Source organism: Theropithecus gelada, chromosome 3, assembly GCF_003255815.1.
Source record: "Theropithecus gelada isolate Dixy chromosome 3, Tgel_1.0, whole genome shotgun sequence".
Classification (NCBI taxonomy): domain Eukaryota; kingdom Metazoa; phylum Chordata; class Mammalia; order Primates; family Cercopithecidae; genus Theropithecus; species Theropithecus gelada.
Genome location: NC_037670.1, coordinates 75,619,311 through 75,642,312, shown reverse-complemented (window position 1 = coordinate 75,642,312; position 23,002 = coordinate 75,619,311). Strand labels below are relative to the sequence as shown.

At 41.8% G+C, this 23,002-nt stretch overlaps 1 protein-coding gene across 4 annotated transcripts in view; it reads right to left on the bottom strand.

Moving 5' to 3' along the window:
* The window catches only part of ELMO1 (engulfment and cell motility 1), a 584,323-nt gene that overhangs the window by 443,509 nt on the left and 117,812 nt on the right, over positions 1 to 23,002 (bottom strand). For all 4 annotated transcript variants that reach the window (XM_025378540.1, XM_025378539.1, XM_025378538.1 and 1 more), the window contains 2 exons: positions 7,942 to 7,982; positions 6,878 to 6,950 (listed from right to left, as the gene is read on the bottom strand). In XM_025378540.1, the coding sequence (XP_025234325.1) occupies positions 6,878 to 6,950; positions 7,942 to 7,982 (114 nt within the window). The remainder of the gene's footprint in view (positions 1 to 6,877; positions 6,951 to 7,941; positions 7,983 to 23,002) is intronic.

Sequence of the window (23,002 nt, the reverse complement as noted above, 5' to 3'; positions counted from 1 at the left end):
GTACTCAGTGTAATCACAAGGGAGTCTGCAATTCAATCATTTGTCATCAAGTCCAGCTGAAAACCATCTCAAGGCTTCCCAATGATCTTAGGATGAAGTTCAAGACCTTTAAGATGACCTTAAAAAGTCTTGAGAATCAGGGCATATGCAAAACTTTCAAGACACATCTGGATGGTCCTATGCTGGCTTTATCACTATTTCTCTGCACACCATAAATCTGGCCCACTTTAAGAGGTTCCCATTTATCCTCCCTCCTTTCTTCCTAGATCTCTGTCTAAATGTCACTTCCTCAAGGCTTAATTAGGCCCAGACACTCACATTTCTCCTTTGTGGCACTCACTGTCACTGTAACTGGTTAATTTCAGGTAAAGATTTATTCTGTCTGTGAGAATCTGGAAGGTTAGAGATAGCCCCAGGGTTTAGCACGGTACCTGGCACACACTGGGGAGTCACTTCTAGTTTTCTCTATTGGGTGTGTTCACATGTGGCTTTTTTCCTCCCACCATGGCCATTTCTCTCTGGCTGCCCAAATGATGAGTGAGAGTACAGATAAGCAGCCTGTCTAGGAGAGTCCAGTGTTGCCAAAGGCTGGGGACAAGAATACAAGCAGCCTTTGGGCATCCACACAGCATCCATAGCAGAAATCAGTTTGGTCATCAGGCAAAAAGGAAAGAATTGGGTAGCAACACATGGGTTTAACAGAGGAGACAGTAGGCAGCAGGGTCTCAGAACAGGAAGAAGAGACAGCACAGGAGAATTGCTTGGAGTCAGGAAACCCTGAGGAGATAAAGGGACAGACCAAAGGGAAAAAGCAGTGTAATAGTCCGTTCTCACGCTGCTATTGAAGACATACCTGAGACTGGGTAATTTATAAAGGAAAAGAGGTTTAATGGACTCACAGTTCCATGTGGCTGGGGAGGCCTCACAATCATGGTGGAAGGCGAAAGGCACATTTTACATGGCAGCAGGCAAGAGAAAGAATGAAAAATCAAGAGAAAGGGGTTTCCCCTTTTAGAGCCATCAGCTCTTGAGAGACTTATTCACTATCACAAGAACAGTATGGAGGAAATCTCCCCCATGATTCAATTATCTCCCACCAGGTCCTACCCACAATACGTGGGATTATGAGAGCTGCAATTCAAGATGAGATTTGGGTGGGGACACAGCCAAACCATATCAGGCAGAAACATTTTTCTCCACCCATTACTGCCTATGGACTGGCCCAAGAGGAGCTAGCCCAGGGCTGCTGGTGTGTCTTGCTGAGGCAGCCACAGTGACTTCTGTTGATGAAACAGAATCCTTCACCAAAGGCAGCAAGAAAGGGAATGTTGCATAGGGTATTTGGCTGGTTTAGGAAATTTACAGCTTTCCTGGGCATGAGTTTGCTCAAATTAAAATGCCTGTCCTAGAGAAAGTTCTTTGATTGAGAGTAACAAAGACAAGCATAAAGTGATTTAAGCAAAGGGGCGGGAACCGAAAAGCCACAGCAGGTCTCTCACAAGGATGCAAAGACAGGAAGCACAGAAACCAGAGCTGGAAATCAGGACTGCAGGCTTCTCCCTGTCCATCTCCTTTGATTTCCTCCCAGGCCTTCATCCTTGCTTACCTCTAAGTCTCAATCCTTTCTGGAGACTGGGATTACTCTGCTTACTTACAGCTGGATCTACCGAAGCATGATAGTTGAACTGAATTCTGCAAAATAGTAGAGTCATCTCCTGACCAGAATGAAATGCACAAATCCAAAGGAATGCACAATTCTGGCTGCCAGGGATTCTGGGAGGCTCGGGAGCTGTCTGAGAACCCAGGGCACTTAGGAAGTGGGAAAGACAAAAAAGGGGGTGTCCCCCAAACAACCCTACTTCCTCACCAAAGGTGCCTGGGGCCAGCTTTGCAGAGAGGGCCTGAATGAGGCTTAGCTTATTTCTGTGATTACAAGATAAGGAATTTATCTAAATAAGACATTAAATGATACATCACTATACTTCATACATGCTAGAGTAGGTCTCAATAGGGAGGAAGTAAGTATCATCCTGCAATCAAAATAAAACCTCAATTATCCACAAGCACACAATCCAACCTCCTCATGGCTTCCTCCACTGTGCCCTATGCTTTCTGGGGACTCACCTCCATACACGCTTACGATTAGGGATGACAAGGCAATTTTCCTGTTTGTCTAAAAAGAATGGTATTCATGCAATCGCACTGCCTTAGGCAGTCATACGATCCATACCAAAGGCAAATATAAATGCACTTTGTGAAGCTCTAGTAAGTGGAAGACTACCTGTTACAACTTCCTCCAAGTTACCCTCAGAGGGAATAAGGAAGCCACAGACTGAAGCTGGTAACCAACGTTCATAGTCTGTAACTTCCTGTATTTATTGTTTTGGGGACAGTCACCATTAGGATCACTGGCTTGATGACAGTGATGCCCAAAGAAAGAGCATCATAAACAAATTGGGGCTGAGGCAATGGTACAGAGGGTTTCTCAGAGACGACATAGAGAGCTCTGGGATCAGACCCACCGGGGTCCAAGCCTCAGCTTGGCCACTTCTGATCTGTACGACCCACACAAGTTGTTGAGTAATCTCTCTCAGTCTCACTTTTCTCGTAAAATGAAGATACCAATACCTGCATCATTGCACTGTGATGACAGTCATAAACAAACAATGCTTAGTGCTGTCTCAATAGAATTCTTATTCAAAAGACAAATTCCACTTAAACATACCCTTCACTTAACATTTTTTATTCTCTCTCTCCTGGACATCACCATGAAATAGTTAAGTTTCTGGAGCAGAATTTTAACTTGTGAATCACTGAATCTTAACTTTCTCTGAGGCATTTCCAAGTGATGCTTCTGCTGAATGCTACTTAACATGACATTTTCCCCCACTGCACCAAAAAAACCTCAGTTAATGGCCTAATAAGCAAGGGAAGACTATTTCAAAAAATGGGCTTGGAGAACATGAGAAAAGCAGGGAAAGTGCCTTCTGGAGGATCTTAGAAGAGAATCACAAGCATCCATCAACCTCTATTTCTATTGGATTGATTGGCCAGCTAGAGAACTTTTTTTTCTAAAACTACAGGTGATTTTCATCTTCAGCGAAAAGACAGAGACCATCTCATATATAAGGGAAAATCAGTAACTAACAGCATGCACAAGTTTCAATAATGAGTCACCGGTTACCATAGTGATGCAAATATTACCTAAAAACTCACTGGGCTGTAAGTAACCAAGATGATGCTACATATATTATTTTTAAAATGGGAAAAAATGTCTGTATTTTTAGGAATACTTGCAAGGAAGTAGATGGACCTAAGCAGCAGACTGAAGGCAGCCCAGGATCAACCCTGTGGAGCCAGGAGTCACCATCATCTCCTGCTCTGTCCGTGCGGAGCTCCGTGACACATGCAAACCCACAGCTGTGCCCAGTGACAGCTCCATGAGGAAGAGCGATGACATTGTATTTACAAACAAAGAACTATGATAGGGAAGATGAGTCTTCTCAATCCCTAAACTCTTCATAAAAGAATAATCTCTGCTACAGCCCACTGAAGATGAAAAACTCCACATGACAGACTTGGTGGCCAGTCCTTTATAAACTCAGTTTCAAGAATGTCCTCAGGCAAAACAAGATTCCCAGAAAATAACTAAGATGCACCATAAAATAATAATTTCCCCCTTTCTCTACAGTTTGAATGTTCTGCATATACATGAATTTTAATTAGGAAAAAAGTATAACCATCATATGATGTTAATAATTTTCAAATTATGCCAAGAAATGGCAGCACACAAACACATTCCTACATACTTTGTTTTGTTGTTGTTGTTGTTGTTGTTTTTGTTTTCAAGATAGAGTCTTGCTCTGTCACCTAGGCTGTAGTGCAGTGGTGTAATCTTGGCTCACTGCAACCTCCACCTCCCAGGTTCAAGTGATTCTCCTGCCTCAGCCTCCTGAGTGGGACTACACGCATGTGCCACCACACCCAGTTTTGTTTTTTCTTTTCTGTGATGGAGTCTCGCTCTGTCACTGAGGATGGAGTGCAGTGGCACGATCTCAGCTGACTGCAACCTCTGCCTCCTGGGTTCAAGCAATTCTCCTGCCTCAGCCTCCTGATTAGCTGAGACAACAGGCGCGTGCCATCACACCCAGGTAATTTTTTTGTATTTTTAGTAGAGACAGGGTTTCACAGTGTTAGCCAGGATGGTCTCTATCTCTTGACCTCATGATCTACCCACCTTGGCCTCCCGAAGTGCTGGGATTACAGGTGTGAGCCACCAAACTCGTCAACTTTTATATTTTTAGTAGAGATACGGTTTTGCCATGTTGGTCAGGCTGGTCTCGAACTCCTGACCTCAGGCGACCCACCCGCATTGGCCTCCCAAAGTGCTGGGATTACAGGTGTGAACCACGCGCCCAGCCTACATTCCTAAATTGAACTTTGTGCTCAACTTCTGGACAGAAGGCGTAATGTCCTGTACACATGGGTTCCAGTTCTCTAGAAAATAGGCCCCAGGGCTGTTTCTCCCAGTGGTTCCAGGTATCCAACATCAGACCGCCCAGAAGGTGCTTTAAAAATGAAAACTCCCAGGCCATATCCAAGTCCCACTCACTCTGAGTCTCTGGGGTTGGGATCTAAAGCCCCACTTTTTTTTTTAAGGTTCTCTGTGCCATGCTTATGTTCTCTCTGAAGTCTAAGAACCCCATCTTTAGTGATCTTCACTACACTGAGGTCTCCAGACAATGGTGACAGAAGACAGGATGTCACTGGGGGCCATCTGCCAGCACAGATTACTCAGAGCCAGAACTATTCATGACTCAACAGCTTTTTTACCACAACCGAGGGTAAATCACCGGTGTAATCTGCATGTATTATGTATGTGGGTAGGAGAAACAAGTATTTCACAAGCAACACACGAGATATACTCTGACCTAATCTACTCTACTACATTCCAGTGTTTAATGCTCTGGCAACTAACTGAATTGATTTCACTACCCAGTAACTGCTATGAATGAAACCATGGTGATACCTTTAACTGCTGTCATTTAACTTGGATTTCTACATAAGTTCTTTAATCTCACAAAGAATAGCATGCAAATTATATACATGCAGTATAAAATAAAGGAAAAATATTAAGAAACTGAAGCAAAGGGAAAATAAAGATAGGAAACTAAATGTTTATACAGAAGAAGTCAAAGGAATCAAAGATAAACTTAATAAATACAAGGCATGGCAGGAAACTGAGTTCACTTGTTAACTCCCAGCTTTGTTTTTTCTTTTTCTCTCAAGATGGAGTCTCGCTCTGTCGCTCAGGCTGGAGTGCAGTGGCACGATCTCAGCTCACTGCAACCTCCGCCTCCCAGGTCCAAGCGATCCTCCCACCTCAGCTTCCCGAATAGCTGGGATTACAGGCACCCACCACCATACCCAGCTCATTTTTGTATTTTTAGTAGAGACGGGGTTTCACCATGTTGGCCAGGCTGATCTGGAACTCCTGACCTCAAGTGATCTACCCTCCTTGGCCTCCCACAGTTCTGGGATTACAGACGTGAGCCACCGTACCTGGCCCCTTTCTCAGCTTTCTAGCAATCAACATGAAGAAGAAAACAGCATCAGTTACAAAATTCCCAGTGTCCATCTGGGAAGAACAACACAATTTCTGAGACGCATTCAGGCCTTTGCGGCCTCTCTGCTGGTGAACTGAATCCCTCCCTCCGTCTTTGGGGTAGAGCAAGGGACTCATCAGTGGAAGTAGGACCCTTGTTACTGCCTCCACCTTCTACCACCACCTGATTCATGGGTAAAATTACAGTCACTCTAGGGACTACTAACTGGGACAAACAAAGCCTGCAATATACTGAAGCCTGAGGCCACCCGATTCTCCCTCCTTCAAGAGCACTTTGTACTCACTTCTGTTTCAGCACTGGCCACCTTGTTATAATGACAGCTGTTCACAGGGGTGTTCCTTCCCTCCCTGCTGACCCCACAAGATCAGTTTCATGAAGACAAAACTGTTTCATATGCATTTCAGTGAGCTCGGCCTAAAGTGTTGAATGCAAAACTATTGTGGAAATTCCAAAAGACAAAAATCAAAGAAGCACAAAAATCTAAACTTGCTTCTTGTAGAATCAAGTATGAAGCATTAGTCTAACCATTTGTCCTCAATGATTCAGTTTCGTACCTGTTACCCAAAGCCAGTATTTTTATAGCCCAGGTTAGTCTTAAGGAAGAAATCTGTGAACAGATGTAATGTGCGTGGCTCAGTTCCTGGCACACAGTATGCACTCAGTAAATTCCAGTGTGCCCTTCCTCTATCGGGGATCTTGTACATATTAATTTTACTTGCTCCCAGGGCCATTGCTGTCTTCACAAATCCCTCCTTCTCCTTTACTCTTGCTAAAAAGAGTTCAAATCACCGAAGAAGAGAGCTGGGTTCCCAAGATTCATAGAACACTCTTAGTGCCTACATACATAATGCCACATTTGAAAAGGTTTCTTATCATTATTTCATGTACGTTAAGCAAGGGTTAGAGGGTATTTTGGAAAAACAAAATCTGAGAAAGAAAAACCCAACTAAGTCATTAAGTATCAAATAAATCCTTTAACCAAGCAGTAAGAAAGAGATAATATATTCACTCTTCGAAGGCAACTGCAGTTGCTGAACAAGACACGAAACATATTTGGTCTTTACTCTTGAGCTGCTAAATATCATCTTGTGGATGCTAAAGTAGCAGTTATTTGCTTTACAGACCCTATTTTCATGGATAGTAGAGACGTAAAATTTAGACCAGCATGTCTAGTCCTGAACAGAGGAAACATCATCATGATTTACTTTCCTTCAACATGTGTCCCATATTAAATAATGTGGTTGACCTACCTTTTCTGTGATATAGAAGTTTGAACTATCGGCATGCTGCAGTGCATAATATTCATGGTTGGGAAGAGACCACCTTAAAAATACAAGCATATAGTGATTAGAAAAATGAAAGTGGCCATTTTCATTTGTGTAATTTTTTAGTGTTGGATGAACTAAGCACCCTGTGATTGGAACTGGACCAATCCCAACATATACCACAATGCAGTTCCTAAAGCAAAATGACTTTAGCCTACCTTCCATACCCTGAGACCAAACATTTCATGTGTGGACTGCCTAGACCTTATGCTAGGCCTGCTGCTCACCTTTAAGCATTTCATCTTCAAGGCTTGCTGTGGCAGATTTAAATACAAATCTTTACAATTCTACTGATTTTAAGGGATTGAAGCAAAGAAAGAAAATAAATGCAATTTAAGTTTTGGATATTCGGCACATTTTAATTGTCTCTGTATTCTACAATCCCCTATCAGTATAGTTGTTACAGACTGAAACACTCCAATTAAGTACTCTAGGCCTTACACAAATTTCAGTTAACACAACTATTTTCACAGTTCTGGTTTAAAAGAAAAAAAAAAAAACTCATGCAGCTACCATATATACATTTCCTTTGTATTGTTTAGAGCAGCCACAAAAAAGTAGGAAAGTCATATCATTGTGAGATCCCATGGGGCAGTACAATTACCCACTGCCTTGTCTGTTCAGTTCTTTCATCCTCTATGAGGACCTGAGTGGTCCTCTCAGTTTATACCAGATCAAGTGTGTACTGCGCCCTCAAAAACCCTTAGAGTACTCCCTGCTGGGTAGGACAAAAGGAACACAACTTCCTAAAATAAATAAAGCCAACCCCACTGTGCACATAACAGTCATTTCACACTTTCTGCTCTATGAGGACTAATGGTAAATTCTGGTGGAAAAGGGTGTGATACTCCTACAGAGTAATTCTTAGTGACTTTGAGCAAGTCAGTGGGTGACTTATGAATAATATTTTACTATCCTACTGGAAATATATTATTTGCTTGTCAATTTATCAACTGGAATGCCTTAGATAAATCCTGAGTAACACTTACCCATCACAGACTTCCTTTATTATTGCAGACAGTGGTTTTTTCTGCAAAATAACAAAAAAGGAAATACTTTGTTAGTTTCATTTCATCATTTTAAATTTAAAAAAAGAAGAAGCTTCATAAAAGGATACCTAAGCAAAGAGAATTTACATTCGCTATTCTTAGTTGTCAATAAGCCTCTTATTTTTCTCAAGGTAACAATCTACCAGCTGTTACCACCAAATATATTGATTTATTACCGCTGTGGTCCTTTTTTCTATACTTAGCATTATTAGTTGAACAAAACATGCATCATATTTAATCTAGCCACACTGAAATTAGGGTGAAAATATAGCTTTGTTCAAAGATCTCACAGACAACGGAAGCCCATGAGGCCAAGTCAAAACCAGAATCCCTCAGGAATAGTACATGAATCAGGCAAGCTGCAGTTTGGCTTTATGCAAAAATCGTGGATTGATGATATTTTTATGAGAACATGTGGCAAATGGACTATGAAGTGTTACGAAATGGTTCTTACAAAGTACATAGAATTCTTCCCCTGACGATGGCCCCGATAAATGCCAATCATGCAGCAGCTTGAGCCAGATACACTCCAGTAATGCGACCATGACACCATGTGCCCTGGTGTCAACTGGCGGGTGACTACAGCTGTGCTCTTGCACCTAACAGCCACACTTGTGCTCTGCCTGCCTCAAGATAGAAGGAATGCAGCAGAGAGACACACCAGCTCTCCTAGAGATGTGGAAACTCTTCCTGTTTTGGATGCAAACAAGACCCTGTCTCTAGGATGGCGAGTATCATGTCAACCCAAAGAACAATCACAGACAAGAAATGAATGGGGAAGAGAGGAAGAGAAGATGAGAAATCAGAGAAGTACAATACCTGGTCTGGGTTTTCAGATACAACCATAAAAAATCTGTCTACATATAAGCAAGTTTTACTCCTGTCTATATGAAGGGAAATGTGGTATCTGCAAAGAGATTCTGAATCCAAGAGATCAGTTCAAATCCAGGCTCTATCACCCTGTTTGCTGTTTAAGTAACCTGCAATTTTCTTCATTTGCTGAACCCCAGTTAGTTTATCTGTAAAATGGAAATAGATTCTACCAACCCCTCAAGCTATTACAAAAATTAAATTATATTAATTATATTTTTAAATTAATACAAAGGGCAAAAGACTTCAAAAAAGGATTAGGACTCCTGAAAGGGCTCCATTTCCTCCTTGCATCCTCATCCTTGGACGTGATACTATGCCTGCCCTATTGGTGAATTCTGAACACCAATTGCATAGTCCTCTCCAAGGGCCTCCCTAACCCCAGCTAAAGGCCCAGTTCAGTGTGCAGTGTCCCTCCAATGAACTCTCTCCCACTGGAGCTCCATCCTCTATGAGCACATTCACTACCATGTGTGCAAAAGAATGTGTCTTTGCCTACAACTATAAACACAGTTGGAGGTGTTCGTTGCAGCACTACTCACAATAGCCAAGATTTGAAAGCAATCTAAGAGTCTATCAACAGATGAATGGATAAAGAAAATGTGGTACATTTACACAGTGAAGTATTCAGCCATAAAAAGAATGCGATCCTGTCATTTGCAATAACATGGATGGAACTGGAAGCCATTATATTAAGTGAAATAAGCCAGGCACAGAAAGACAAACATCACATGTTTCCATTTATTTGTGGGATCTAAAAATCAAAACAATTGAACTCATGGAGAGAGAGAGTAGAAGAATGGTTACCAGAAGCTGGGGAGGGTAGTGGTAGGGTTTGTGGGAGAGGTGGGGATGGTTAATGAGTTCCCAAAAAAATAAAGAATGGAAAGACCTAGTATTTGATAGCACAACAGGGTGACTATAGCCAATAATTTAATTGTACATTTTAAAATAAAAGAGTATAACTGGATTGTTTGTAACACAAAGGATAAATGCTTGATGGGATAGATACCCCATTTTCCACAATATAATTATTATATATTGCATGCCTGTGTCAAAACATTTCACGTACCCCACAAATACATATACCTACTATGTATCCACAAAAGTTAAAAAATGAATAAACACAGTTGGAGAGAAAGGGAAACCTAGAATTACTGAGGAGTAGAAAGACGGTGGGGGTATTCCTTATATCCTACATCTGTCCTCTAGAATAAGATGACAATGGCAATTGGGTTCTACTGTAGTTACATGTTACGCAAGTCCTAGGCCTTTGCAAGAAGCTGTCCACTGTTGATGGCTCTTGCTGTGAGCTGATGAACAAATGTGTTCTCTCAACCAAATGACTAAGGAACTTCAGAAACAAAACTTTTTTCCATTAGACAAGAATTTTGCCCTTCCAGCTGCCAGAGATCCCTCTACGCTATCAATTTGTGATGACTTATCAGAGAATCTCCCCAAATCTCACTTCAGGCACTCTCAAAACTGAAACACAAATAACAGAGCCAGGTTTTAGTCTTACATAACACTGAAACAAAAAGTCAGGTCAAGAAGGTATTGTTGAGGTAGCGGAAGGCATCAAAAGCAACTGTTCCCGGATTTAGACTTAGAGACTGAAGTCTCTTAGAGGAATTACTTGGATTTCAATTCAGGTCTGATTCATAGAGAATCGAGTTTTAAAAGACAGAGGTCTCTAAGGTACTATTATACCTAGAACATAATGAAGTTGGATATATGAAAGGAATAAAGACCACAGATGCACAAAGCTTAGAGACTTAATAGAGAAAGATGAAAGAAAAACTGTAAACCACAGAGGAAAAGGAATTATAGTTGAGTGAACACCCATAGGGTAGCCTAGCCAATTAAAATGAGTGTTACATAATGGTGGGCCCCTCCATTCTTCCATCTACCTCAATCAAACGTTAGCCCTCACCACCCAAAAATTAATTCCAATAACCTTTTCACCGTTCTTGCCTTCCTTTTCCTGTCTGCCTTATTTGACACTGTTACTACTTTCTTCTTTTTGAAACCCCCTTTCCAGAGCTATGATATAGCACCATATTTTCTTCATTTTCCTATACATACAACTAATCCTTCAATGAAGTCCAAGAAATCCTTCATAGTTGCTCTTTTACCTGTGGCTCTCTAACTCCAGATTTTTTTTCTCATCTTTTCCCCTTTTATTTAGTCAGTCAGTTCCTCATGGATCTCATTCTATTCAACTGTCCTAAGTCTACAGTTGTAGCCCCAAACACTTTCTTGCAAATCTTTGACAGTCTCTTAGACGGAACATTTTAACTGTCCTGCAGGGATCTTATTAAAAGTGGAAACAAAAATCACCACTTTCACATTCCCTACCCCTCAAATCTACCCAATGGTAGCACACGCCCCTCAGATCCCACACCCGATGCTGCCATGACTTCTCTGCCCTCATTATGGCACCACTACTGCCCAGGAGTCTCGTTAACCTTTATGTCTTCACTCTTCAGATATAAGGTGCTAACAGGTTATGTACATGTTTCCTCTGTGATGTCCACAGCATTGCTTCTCACGGCCTAACTCTTCTTCTGAACTCCTGACTCTCCTCATTCCAACTCCTGCCATCAAATAGATCTTTGAGTGTATGCCCCAATCTCATCACCCTTAATTCTGCTGCTTCTGACCCAGCACCTTTCCTGAGTACCAGCCCATCATTAATAACTATTTGCCATGAATTTCCAGTCAACTGCTTCCCTAGAAAATCAACCCCAAATCGTATCTTCCATCAGTTCCTACACTCAACTTGCCTACTTTCAGCAGTTCTTTGAGGCACATTTCTAGCCAACTTGTCCTTGTCTTCTCTTTCTTCCTTAATACATTCTGTGACATACACATTTGCAAGACACTAAGTCTCATCATTACTTCCACAACCTCTCTCTCTTTAATCTTTCCAGACCTTTCCTACCACCTTTGTTCTAAAGATCCCATCACCAGGTCCCTGCAGATAAGTCTCCACATCTCCAATTTCTTTTTCTCCAATCCCCATGTCAACTATAAATACACAAAATTAGACTTGCCCTACAAACTTTGCTTATATCACTCGTTTGCTCCAATAAAAGTGTCAGTCCCAGCTAGAAGCGGTGGCTCACGCCTGTAATCCCAGCACTTTGGGAGGCAGAGGTGGGCAGATCATGAGGGCAGGAGATTGAGACCATTCTGGCCAAAAATGCTGAAACTGTCTCTACCAAAATACAAAAAAAAAAAAAAAAATTAGCTGGACGTGGTGGCGCATGCCTGTAGTACCAGCTACTCAGGAGCCTGAGGCAGGAGAATTACTTGAATCCAGGAGGTGGAGGTTGCAGTGAGCCGAGATCATGCCACTGCACCCCAGCCTGGCGACAGAGCAAGACTCTGTCTCAAAAAAAAAGAAAGTCAGTCCCTTAGCTTGTCACCCAAAGCCATCCACAATCTGGTCTCCGTAAGTCTACTATTCTGTACACATTCCCCATGCTTCTGGATCTTGATGGTGAATCACCAAAAACAAACAAACAAACAAAAATCCCATCTCCACACTTTCGCTCATGCCATTTGCTTTGTTGAAATGGCCCTCTCCTTCTTTCTGTTCCAACTCTAACAAGGAACTCTTACCTACCATTTAACGTCTATGTCAAAGCCACCCCCTCTAACCAGATGCCCCCTTATCTCCCTAAATAGATGTAATTACTCCCTCTGTGGACTTAGCAGATTAAATGATTCACTTCTGAGGACTGTATATCTATCTTATCTCCCCATCCCTTGAGAACAAGGCATCTTAATTCATCTCTGTAGCCTTCCCCACCCCTCAGTACTAGTTACCACAGTATGTAGGTATTAACAGGATCTAATAGGAGACTCAATACACCTCTGCTAAATGAAAAAAATCTATACATTCACGAACTTTCCTTTAAAAAACAACAACAAAAAGCAAACTATTTTTAATGATAGCCTGGATTAACCAGCATATTTCCCATTTCCTACCACTGCTGGGTGACTGAGCAGCTGCTGGCCATAAGCTGTTAGACACTGAAAGCTGTCACTACTCCCTGTGCAGAGTCATTCATGTAGGAATTAGGCAATTCATGGCTTGGAAGAACACTGAGCACCAGCTGACAAAGAATGTAATTCAACAGATAAATCAGATACCAATCAAACAAGTGTCACCCTCCATAAGCATGACCGAAGAGGTGAGCCTTATACTCTCATAAGCAGACAAGACTGACCAAGACACCCCAACTATCTTGAAAACACTAGCCTGGTATCACAGCTTTTCTCATTTCCTATAGAAAGCCCTATTTGATGTGAACTCATTGCCTGACCAGTAAATTCCAAGCCAAATGCCAGCCCTGCCTTATGGACTTTTTAGTTAACTTTTGCCCAAAAAGTTACGTAAGGTATGTCTGTCTATCTGTCCAATTCTCCAAGACCTGGGAGTAGAGTGATATGAATAATACATTAATAGCTTTCTGTAGACCCACTGAATAATCTGCTTTTCATTTCATTGAAAGAAAAGCCCCAGGAGAAAAATTAATTCAGTTCAAAATGATGAAACTGCTTGATTCTTCTCCCTATAACTCCATATACCCTAAAGGAACTAAAAAGTAACTCCTTTTTTTTGTAGATAGAGTCTCACATTCTCACTCGGGTTGGCTCGCTGTAACCTCCTCACCTCCCAAGTTCAAGCGATTCTCCTGCCTCAGCCTCCCCAGTAGCTGGGACTACAGGCGCATACAACCGTGCCTGGCTAGTTTTTGTATTTTTAGTAGAGACGGGGTTTTACTATGTTGGCCAGGTTGGTCTCGAACTCCTGACCTCGCGATCCGCCAGCCTTGGCCTTCCAAAGTGCTGAGATTACAGGCGTGAGCCATGACACCTGGCCCTAAAAATTAACTTCTATACCCTACTGGAAAATATTTGGGCTGGGCATGGTGGCTCATGCCTGTTATCCTAGCACTTTGGGAGGCCAAGGCAGGTGGATAGCTTGAGCTCAGAAGTTTGAGACCAGCCTAGGCAACATGGCAAAACCTCATGTCTACAAAAAATATAAAAACTAAAGGCTGGATGCAGGGGCTCATGCCTGTAATACCAACACTTTGGAGGCTGAGGCAGATGAATCAGCTGAGGTCAGGAGTTCGAGACCAGCCTGGCCAATATGGTGAAACCCCATCTCTACTAAAAATACAAAAATTAGCCGGACATGGTGGCAGGAGCCTGTAATCCCATCTATTCAGGAAGCTGAGGCAGGAGAATCGCTTGAATCTGGGAGGCAGAGGTTGCAGTGAGCTAAGACAGCGCCAATGCACTCCAGCCTGGGTGATAAGAATAACACACTCTGTCCAAAAAAAAAAAAAAAAGTACAAAACTACAAAAATACAAAAATTAGCCAGGCATGGTGGCATGTGCCTATAGTAACAGCTACTTGGGAGGCTGAGGTGGGAGGACTGCTTGAGCAGGAGGCAGAGGTTGCAGTGAGCCGAGATAGTACCACTGTGCCGAGATAGTACCACTGCACTCCAGCCTGGGTGACAGAGCCAGACTCTGTCTCGAAAAAAAATTGGTTTTAGAATATTGAGGCCAAATTATTTTAACTGCTTCAGTATGTTTCCCTAATTTATACAAATCATCACTAAATTTCTTAAGCTTTTTGTTTGGATGATCAAAACTGCCTTCTCAGACTCAACAGAGAGCTGAAAAACAAGAGCAGGAATTTTTTCAGAATAACCTGGAATATTAGGCAGTTACCACATTTCTATGTGCGGGGATTAAGGCGCATAAGCACAGAGGCCCTGACCCCACATTCTTTTCCCCATTCCCCTTCCCAACAGTGAGGTCATCTTGCAGCATATGAAAGTCTTTCTTCACTTTATAGTATATTCTGGCGAAATTTTAAAGTTTGCAAAAATATTGTTTTGTTAGATGAAGTATGCATTTCCATATGAATTTGACTGGTAAAGCACCATGTGTCAATAGCTACGCTCAAGGAGTAGTTTTTCTTATTAAGGGTGTATTCCTCTTTTTTTATCTTAATTCTTTCTCTAAAAGAGTTCTTTCGTTCACTTATTTTACTAAAGAGAGTAAGTCCACAAAGCAAATTTCCTACACAAGAAGATTTATTGCCAATTTTTGTAAAATAAGTTAGATTTAAGGCTGGACGCGATGGCTCATGCCTGTAATCCTAGCACTTTGGGAGGCGGAGCTGGGTGGATCACTTGAGATCAAGACTTTTGAGACCAGGCTGAGCAACACGGTGAAACTGTCTCTACTAAATTACAAAAATTAGCTGGGTGTGGCAGGCACCTGTAATCCCAGCTACTAGGGAGGCTGAGGTAGAATTGCTTGGACCCAGGAGGCGGAGGAAAAAAAAAAAAGCTAGATTATTGAAAATGGCCAAATTCTCTACCAGCTGATTTTCAATCTATATCTCTCTCTATTCCTTAAAGTGGGTATTGGGCTTTTGCTTTCCTTTCTACATTCGTTTTCCTTTGCCTGTAACATAATGCTAGTACCACTAATTCCTAAATCCATGTCTCCCCTCTGAGCCATCTTCTAGGTTTAGTCCTGCATAACCCGTTATGCGGATCCATGGATCACAAGGATGCCCTGCCACCCTTTTAAATTTAACACTTCTTTCTTTCTTACTAAACAATTCTCCTTTTGCCTCTTTTTGATCTCTTAAAAAAATATGATCACTCTCTCACTCAGAGTACATGTTCCTTTAAGGCACTGGAGACCCAGCCACGTGGGGAGTCCCTGGCTGTTTATTTAGGAGGTGGCCAGTCCAGCCTTCCTGGAGGCACTTTCCCGGGAGACCCCCCCAGCTGTCAGCCCTCATCAGAGCCCCTCCCTGCCCCGCCTCTGATGAGCACTGGCAGGGCCTGGCTGTGCAGCCACCTGTTCCTGTCTGTTGGCCAAGGCACCTGGCTTAGGGACTTTACTAAGCCCAAAAGCTCACCTTGGAGAGCTCAAAAGTCTGTTACTGCCCACATTTCTGCCTTGACACCAGCCTGCTGAGGCTGGCAGCACCCCCAGCCAACGTGCCCACACACCTGTTTTAGCCACTATGGAGTGTGGGCTGCCGTTCTCAGCTCTGACATCCACTTCTCAGGCCTCTGCCTGCCTCAAAATGGGCATCACCCAGGAAAAAAAAAAGGCTGCTTCCATCAAGTTTATTCATTTCAAACATTTCTAATGATATGGGGAAAATGTTCATGAGGTAGTATCAAGTGAATAGACACCAGAAAAGCTTTTAGAATGATTAATTTTTATTGACTACGTGTTTTTCTCTCTCTTCCCCCCAACTATGAGCTCTTGGATGACTTTATTATTTATTTATTTGAGACACGGTCTCACTCTGTCACCAAGGCTGGAGTGCAGTGGTATGATCTTGGCTCACTGCAGCCTCAACCTCCTGGACTTAAGGGATTCTCTTGTCTTAGCCTCCTGGGTAGCTGGGACTAGAGGTGTGCACCACCACACCTGGCTGGTTTACTTTTTGTAGAGACAGGGTCTCGCTATATTACCCAGGCTGTTCTTGAACTCCTAGCCTCAAGCAATTCTGCAACCTTGGCCTTCCAAAGTGCTGGGATTACAGGCGTGAGCACCACACCTGGCCATCAAAGACTTTAGAGGACTTCCTGGGATTGAAATTGAATCCCGGCTTCTGCAGTCCCTGGCTTTGCAACTTGGGCTTGTTACTTCTCTCAACACTTCTGTTTTCTCTTCCTGTTATGAAGATAAATTGAGATAATGGTGTAAAATCCTTGAAACAGCACCTGGTACATAGTAGGGCATTACATAATGTTATCTATAGATAGCTTCTTTTATTTACTTATATCCCTTGTTTGGATGTTTCACACATACTTTTAAAAAATGCTGGTTAAAGAAATTGAGTGAAAAAACAAATGAAAATCCAATTCCTCCTTCTTCCTTAAAGTGACTCCAGCCCGACGCTGCCTTTGGCACTTGCCGCATCCTGCTGGTTATTCTTAAATTCATCTTCTTGTGTTTTGCCACCTGCATGGCACTTACTCTGGCGGCAGAGACTGCCTCCGGGACACTGTCCCCTTCCAGGTGTGTGGCTGCTGGGCCTGGAAAGGCATGCAGTTAATGAACATTGATTAAAAACCCATCTTCTGTTTCCAGACTTTTAGCTTCTTTCTCTTTTTTTGTGCCATGGAGGCTCAGGGGAGCAGCTAAAGATGGATCACAGCAAGCGGAAGACAGAAGCGGTCCCCAGTCCCCACCGCTCCTCCACCCTTCCATTCAGTGATAGCCTCATGGCCCTCTAACTGCAAAATGCTTTTCCACAAAGACTTAAAGTTTTTGGTCCTAGACTATTAAAAAGCATTTCTCCAGTGCACAAAAAAAAAGAAAAAAAAAACCTGACAGATGCTTTATTCTAACAGTTTGAGGTGGTATAGCACAGCACTTGGGATTTTACTTTGCTTTTATAGGTAGAAATTCATTGAACACATTCTGCTCAGCAGTTATTAGTAATGTTGGCCCAGGAAGAAAAGAAATCCAGCTTCCAAATGTCAGGACGCCACTGAGAGAGGATAGCATGTTGACTATGAAGCGTACAATGTGACTTGAAGGAACTTTAATGTACAATAAGCCATCCAGCTCCCAGAGGCACCTCGTGACATTGTGTCAATGACACCAATCACTTTACAACAGTTTTACTCTTCTTCCAATGATCCTATGACCACTCTCCATGCTTCTGAGCCATCTACTTTTTCATGGAGGAATCGGATGTGTTCTGAAAAGGCTGTGTCCATACCCTATCTTCCTAATAACAGCCTGATGAATCTGAAAAATAATGACAAAGCCACACTTTCCTGAGGCAAATTCATCTGGCTCTTGGAAAGCAAGTATTCTGACAACAGTTGCAGTGTGAATAACAGACACAAGATTCAAGCAATTATCAAAAATGACACAGGGGGCTTACAGCAACCTCTTCACAGTCATAAAACCATGGATCACATTAATTTTAAAAACTGAAAGATGGGCCGGGCACAGTGGCTCACGCCTATAATCCTAGCACTTTGGAAGGCCGAGGCAGGTGGATTACCTGAGGTGAGGAGTTCGAGACCAGCCTGGCCAACATGGCGAAACTACATCTTTACCAAAAATACAAAAATTAGCTGGGCGTGGTGGTATGTGCCTGCAATCCCAGCTACCCAGAGAGCTGAGGCAGGAAAATCACTGGAACCTGGGAGGCAGAGGCTGCAGTGAGCCGAGATCACGCCACTGCACTCCAGCCTGAAGCAAGACTCCATCTCAAAACAAAAACAAAAACAAAAAAATTGAAAGATGATAGGCTCTGCCAACTTTTTCTTGACAAATGATGATTCATTTCAAAAAAATGATCAAATGGTTTACCAAAAGTGACTTGTTTCAAGCTTCATGAAACAAATTAGGTATTAGATTTTACCAAGATAAAGTACAGTCTTTGTGTCATAAAAATCACTAAACTATGAAGATAAATGAAGACAGAAACAATTATGTCGAATGTATTAATGGGTTAAAGACAAGCAGACCTACATTCTCCTTTAGATATTCTAACATGCTTCTGCTCAGCAGACACTGTGTTTCCCTTCAATTAGAAGGGAAACTGCAACTTTAGAAAATGACAGAACTATAGAGATGAACAATGCAAACATAAAGGACTACTTAGATCAATCATAATCTTTTGTGATTCTCCTCCTAGTTCCTGATTTAGTGAATATTGTTACATATCAATGTTGCCATAGATATCAAGAACAATGTTTTTCCCAAATTTCCTTAACTCTGACAGCAACAACAACCACTGTCCTAATTCCTATATTGTCTTCAAATTTCCTTAATACCAGTCTTTTCCAAGTACTTCTAGATGACTCTAGACCCATAGAAGGCCACTCCACTCCACCATGCCTTTGCAATCAAGTGTTCCCTTTCATGTGGAAATGAATGATTCACACGGAGAATCAAATCAGGCCTTATGGTCTGCTTAACTTCACCCATGTGAAATAATTTATTTATGTGTGTCAAGTTCACCTTTGGAAAGTTAACTGTATTTATGTGCATAGCTTAAAAATAAAAATTCACAGAGATTCAGTAGGATAAACAGAAATGACTGTCAGCGCTAATGGATAGGATGTTATCAGGCTAGGAGAGTAGATATGAGAAAGCCAACAAGCCCTGAAGGCAAAGTAGGGTTCAGGCTCCATCTCCACACAGGATTATGAAGGTTTATCAATGGCAAAGAACCTGAGATTGAAAGTAAGACAGCGGTCAAAAGAACACTGAAAGGAACAAGTGACCAAAAAAGTATGAAATTAGTTCATGTTTCTCATTTAGTTTTTTTTTTTTTTCTTGTATTTTTTGTCTCTCTATGCTACTAGTTGGTCTGTGTGTTTGTGAGTGGATGCACTAATGGCAATTCATCCTCCTTTCTTGAGTGGCAATGGACATGAGACATCCGCCAGCAGGTAGTGGAGGGATGTGGCTTCTGAGTCTCAAAAAATGTTCCATTAAGTTAATGGTGGCAATCTGAGGCAGAACCTACAGCACTGAAGAATATTAACACAGGCTTTTCAGGAAGGGTCTAAACTATGAAAACAATTATGACAATTTCACACTCTTTCGCCACCCCTACCTTCAATATAACATCAACCCAGACTTTACTATCTTCTTTTACTATGATCCCTTGGCCAGCCCTTCTAATTATGATACAGTGTAGCAACAGCTACTGTTTTTTGAGTGACTACTATACACTCCCTACCAGATAATATTACTAAGTGTATTTCACTAATGAGCAAACCATATGAGGGATCTTAAAATGTTAAGTAATTTGGCCAGTGGTTCATGTCTGTAATCCCAACACTTCGGGAGGCCTAGGTGCACAGATCACTTGAGCTCAAGAGTTCGAGACCAGCCTGGGCCACATGGCGAAACCCCATCTCTACAAAAAGTACAAAAATTAGCCAAGCATAGTGGTGCATGCCCACTGTCCCAGCTACTTGGCAGGCTGAAGTGGGAGGATCACTTGAACCCAGAAGGTCAAGGCTGCAGTGAGCCAGGATTATGCCACTGCACTCCAGCTCTGGGCAACAGAGGAAGGCTCTGCCTCCAAAAAAAAAAAAAAAAAAAAAAAAAAAAAAAAAAAAAAGAGATGCTATGTAACTTGCTGAAAGCCTCATAACACATGGGACAGAGTCAGAATTTGAACCCAGACCTGTACAATTCCAGAATCCTTACCATTTAACTCCATCCCAAATCATCTACCAAGTCATCAAAACCATGAACAACAAGCCCAAGCGCTCAGAGCTAACACCTGTGGAGTGGGTGCTGGAGCTGGGTGCCTTGGTTCCTGACACATAGAAGTTCAGGACAAATGTTATTTGAAGTGCAATGTTTTAGCATCACCATATGAATAGTAGATGATCCTTCCTCACGCATAAATTATAAAATCCTAAATTAATGCTGGAACATTTGATACCAACCAGAAGAGCCTCTCTGCTCAAGCTCACTCTGGATGCCCAAATCACCATCTCCAACCCCTACTTCTTTGTAGTCCTTTCTGTCTCAGACCATTTCAACTTGAATGCACATCCTTTCATAACCTCAAACTCAAATCCTACCCCAAAACTGTCTTTCCCAGTTTTCAACTTTTATTCATCTTCTTCTAGTTTGTCAGAATATAAACTCAGAATCAACACTACATCTTCCCTCTCTCCTTCATATTGTTGTTTGTTTTCTTTCCTGCCAATGCAATCCGGGGTGACTCTCAAAGCTGTCCTCTTTATTCTGCCTGTGGGTACAGGGAAGCAAGTACAAGTCAGTGCTATTTGGACTGCCTAAGGCATTCTGGGTTGAATTTGCATTTGGGCAAATGCAATGGCAGAGCGAAATGGATGACCTCTTCGCATACGGAGGAGCTGACAATGTCGCACAAATGAAAGATAAGACAGTGGCTCAAAAGGCAAGATCGAGGAAAAAAATGCCTAATTCTCGTAGACAACTCTTTTAGTTTTTAGTTATAATTGACAAATAATAACTGCATATTTATGGGGTATAAAGTGATATTGTGATACATGTGTACATTGTGGAATGATCAAATCAGAGTAATTAGCATACCCATCATCTCAAATATTTATCTTTTCTTTGTGGTGAGAATATTTACAATTCTTTTACTGATTCCGAAATATGACAACTCTTAAAGGTTTGGACCCATGTGGGTTTTTAGACACCGAAGTAGCATAATCAGGTGTGCATTCTCAAATGATAAGGGATTGCACTGGGGTTGAGAGAAGTTAAACAGGAAAACTGGCCGATGTATCAAACCCAAAGGAAATATGAAAGGAGATATGCTGACACCTGAACAATTTCCTGTACCCCTTTGTAAGTTGTCCATGAGGAACGTTAGTCCACCTACACAGTCTTCTACAGATGTTTTCTATCTTGGCAGATGTCACCAAGATCCTTCCAGTTGTTCATACCAGAAATCTCAGAACTGCCCTTAGCACTTTACTTTGCCTTACCCCACACCCATAATCAATCATCAATTTTCTGTCAAATTAGTCTTTCCATATGTCACAACGGGACACACACCTAACTTCTTTCTATCTCCCTATCTCCATCCCAGTTCATGGCATAGTTGCTTCTTGATTGGGCTACTGCAAGAGCAATCTAACTGGCCTCTCATTTTCCATTTTGCCCCCAAAAACCAATTCTCCAATTGGCACCTTCTAAAAGTACAACTAACTATGTCACTCCCCTGCTTACACAACTTCCATTTTCTACTCCCTTGGACAGGGTATTAAGTCCACATGGCTTCTGATGGGAGAGCCTCACAGACCCAAGTGGCCAAATGCAGAGCCCCTGTTCTTTCTCACTGTCAGATTTCCCTTTAATTCCAGAGAAGCATGATATTAGCCAGAAGCTCTTTAAATATTTTGTCTCCAACATTCATTTCCTTATTAGTGGAACTGCCAATTAGACATAGATTATAGCTTCTTAATTTATCCTTTTCAATACAGCTTAGCATTCGTATTAATATTTTTCATTCCTTTCTCTTTTGAGCCATGTTCTGAATGAATTCCTCATTTTCAACCTTCAATTTACCAACTCTCTCCTTAGCCGAATCCACTCTAGACTTACTCTGTGTTTTATTGTTTTATCTTTCTGCTGTTGGTTTTTTTTTTTCTTTTTACATTTTATTAACATATACAGTAGTCCCTCTTTTATTTGAGGGGCATATGTTCCAAGACTTCCAGTGTATGCCTGAAACCTCAGATAGTACTGAACCTGACTGCCAATCAGAACATGTTTCTCTTCATACCTTCCACCCCCAAATTTTATGCCTCTTGATCTTAACTAAGCATTCATCATACACTGTGGCCATAACTTTTGCAGTTTGAGGTTTGAGAGCAAAACTAGCATGAATTATTTTTCTTTCTCACAATTTCACAGATAGAAGATTCATTCTTACCATATGTCTTAGCAACTGATTTTTTTTTTCTTTCCCTAGTAAATCTAGACCTTTCACCTTTTCACTTAAAGGAAGCTTCTCTTGGGTACATCTGAAATGCCAGCATCACTAGTCTTACATTTTGAAGCCATTATTAAGTAAAATAAGGGCCACCTGGACACAAGTGCTGCCATACCATGACAGTTGATCTGATAACTGAAATGGCTACTAAGTGACTAACAAATGGGAAGTGTCTACAGCATGCATACGCTGGACAAAGGGGTGCTGCAAGTCCCGGAGGGACAAAGCAGGATAGTGCAACATTTTATCACAGTACTGTGAACAGTGCACAATTTAAAACTTATGAGTTGTTTACTTCTGGAATTTTCCATTTAACATTTCAGACTGTAGTTGGTTGGGGAAAGCAAACCCACAGATAAGGGAAAGACTACTGCATTTTTCTGGTTTTTTTTTTTTTTTTTTTTTTTTTTTGAGACGGAGTCTCGCTCTATTGCCCAGGCTGGAGTGCAGGGGCATGATCTCGGCTCACTGCAAGCTCCGCCTCCTGGGTTCATGCCAGTCTCCTGCCTCAGCCTCCCGAGTAGCTGGGACTACAGGCACCCACCACCATGCCCGGCTAATTTTTTTTTTTTTTTTTTTTTTTTT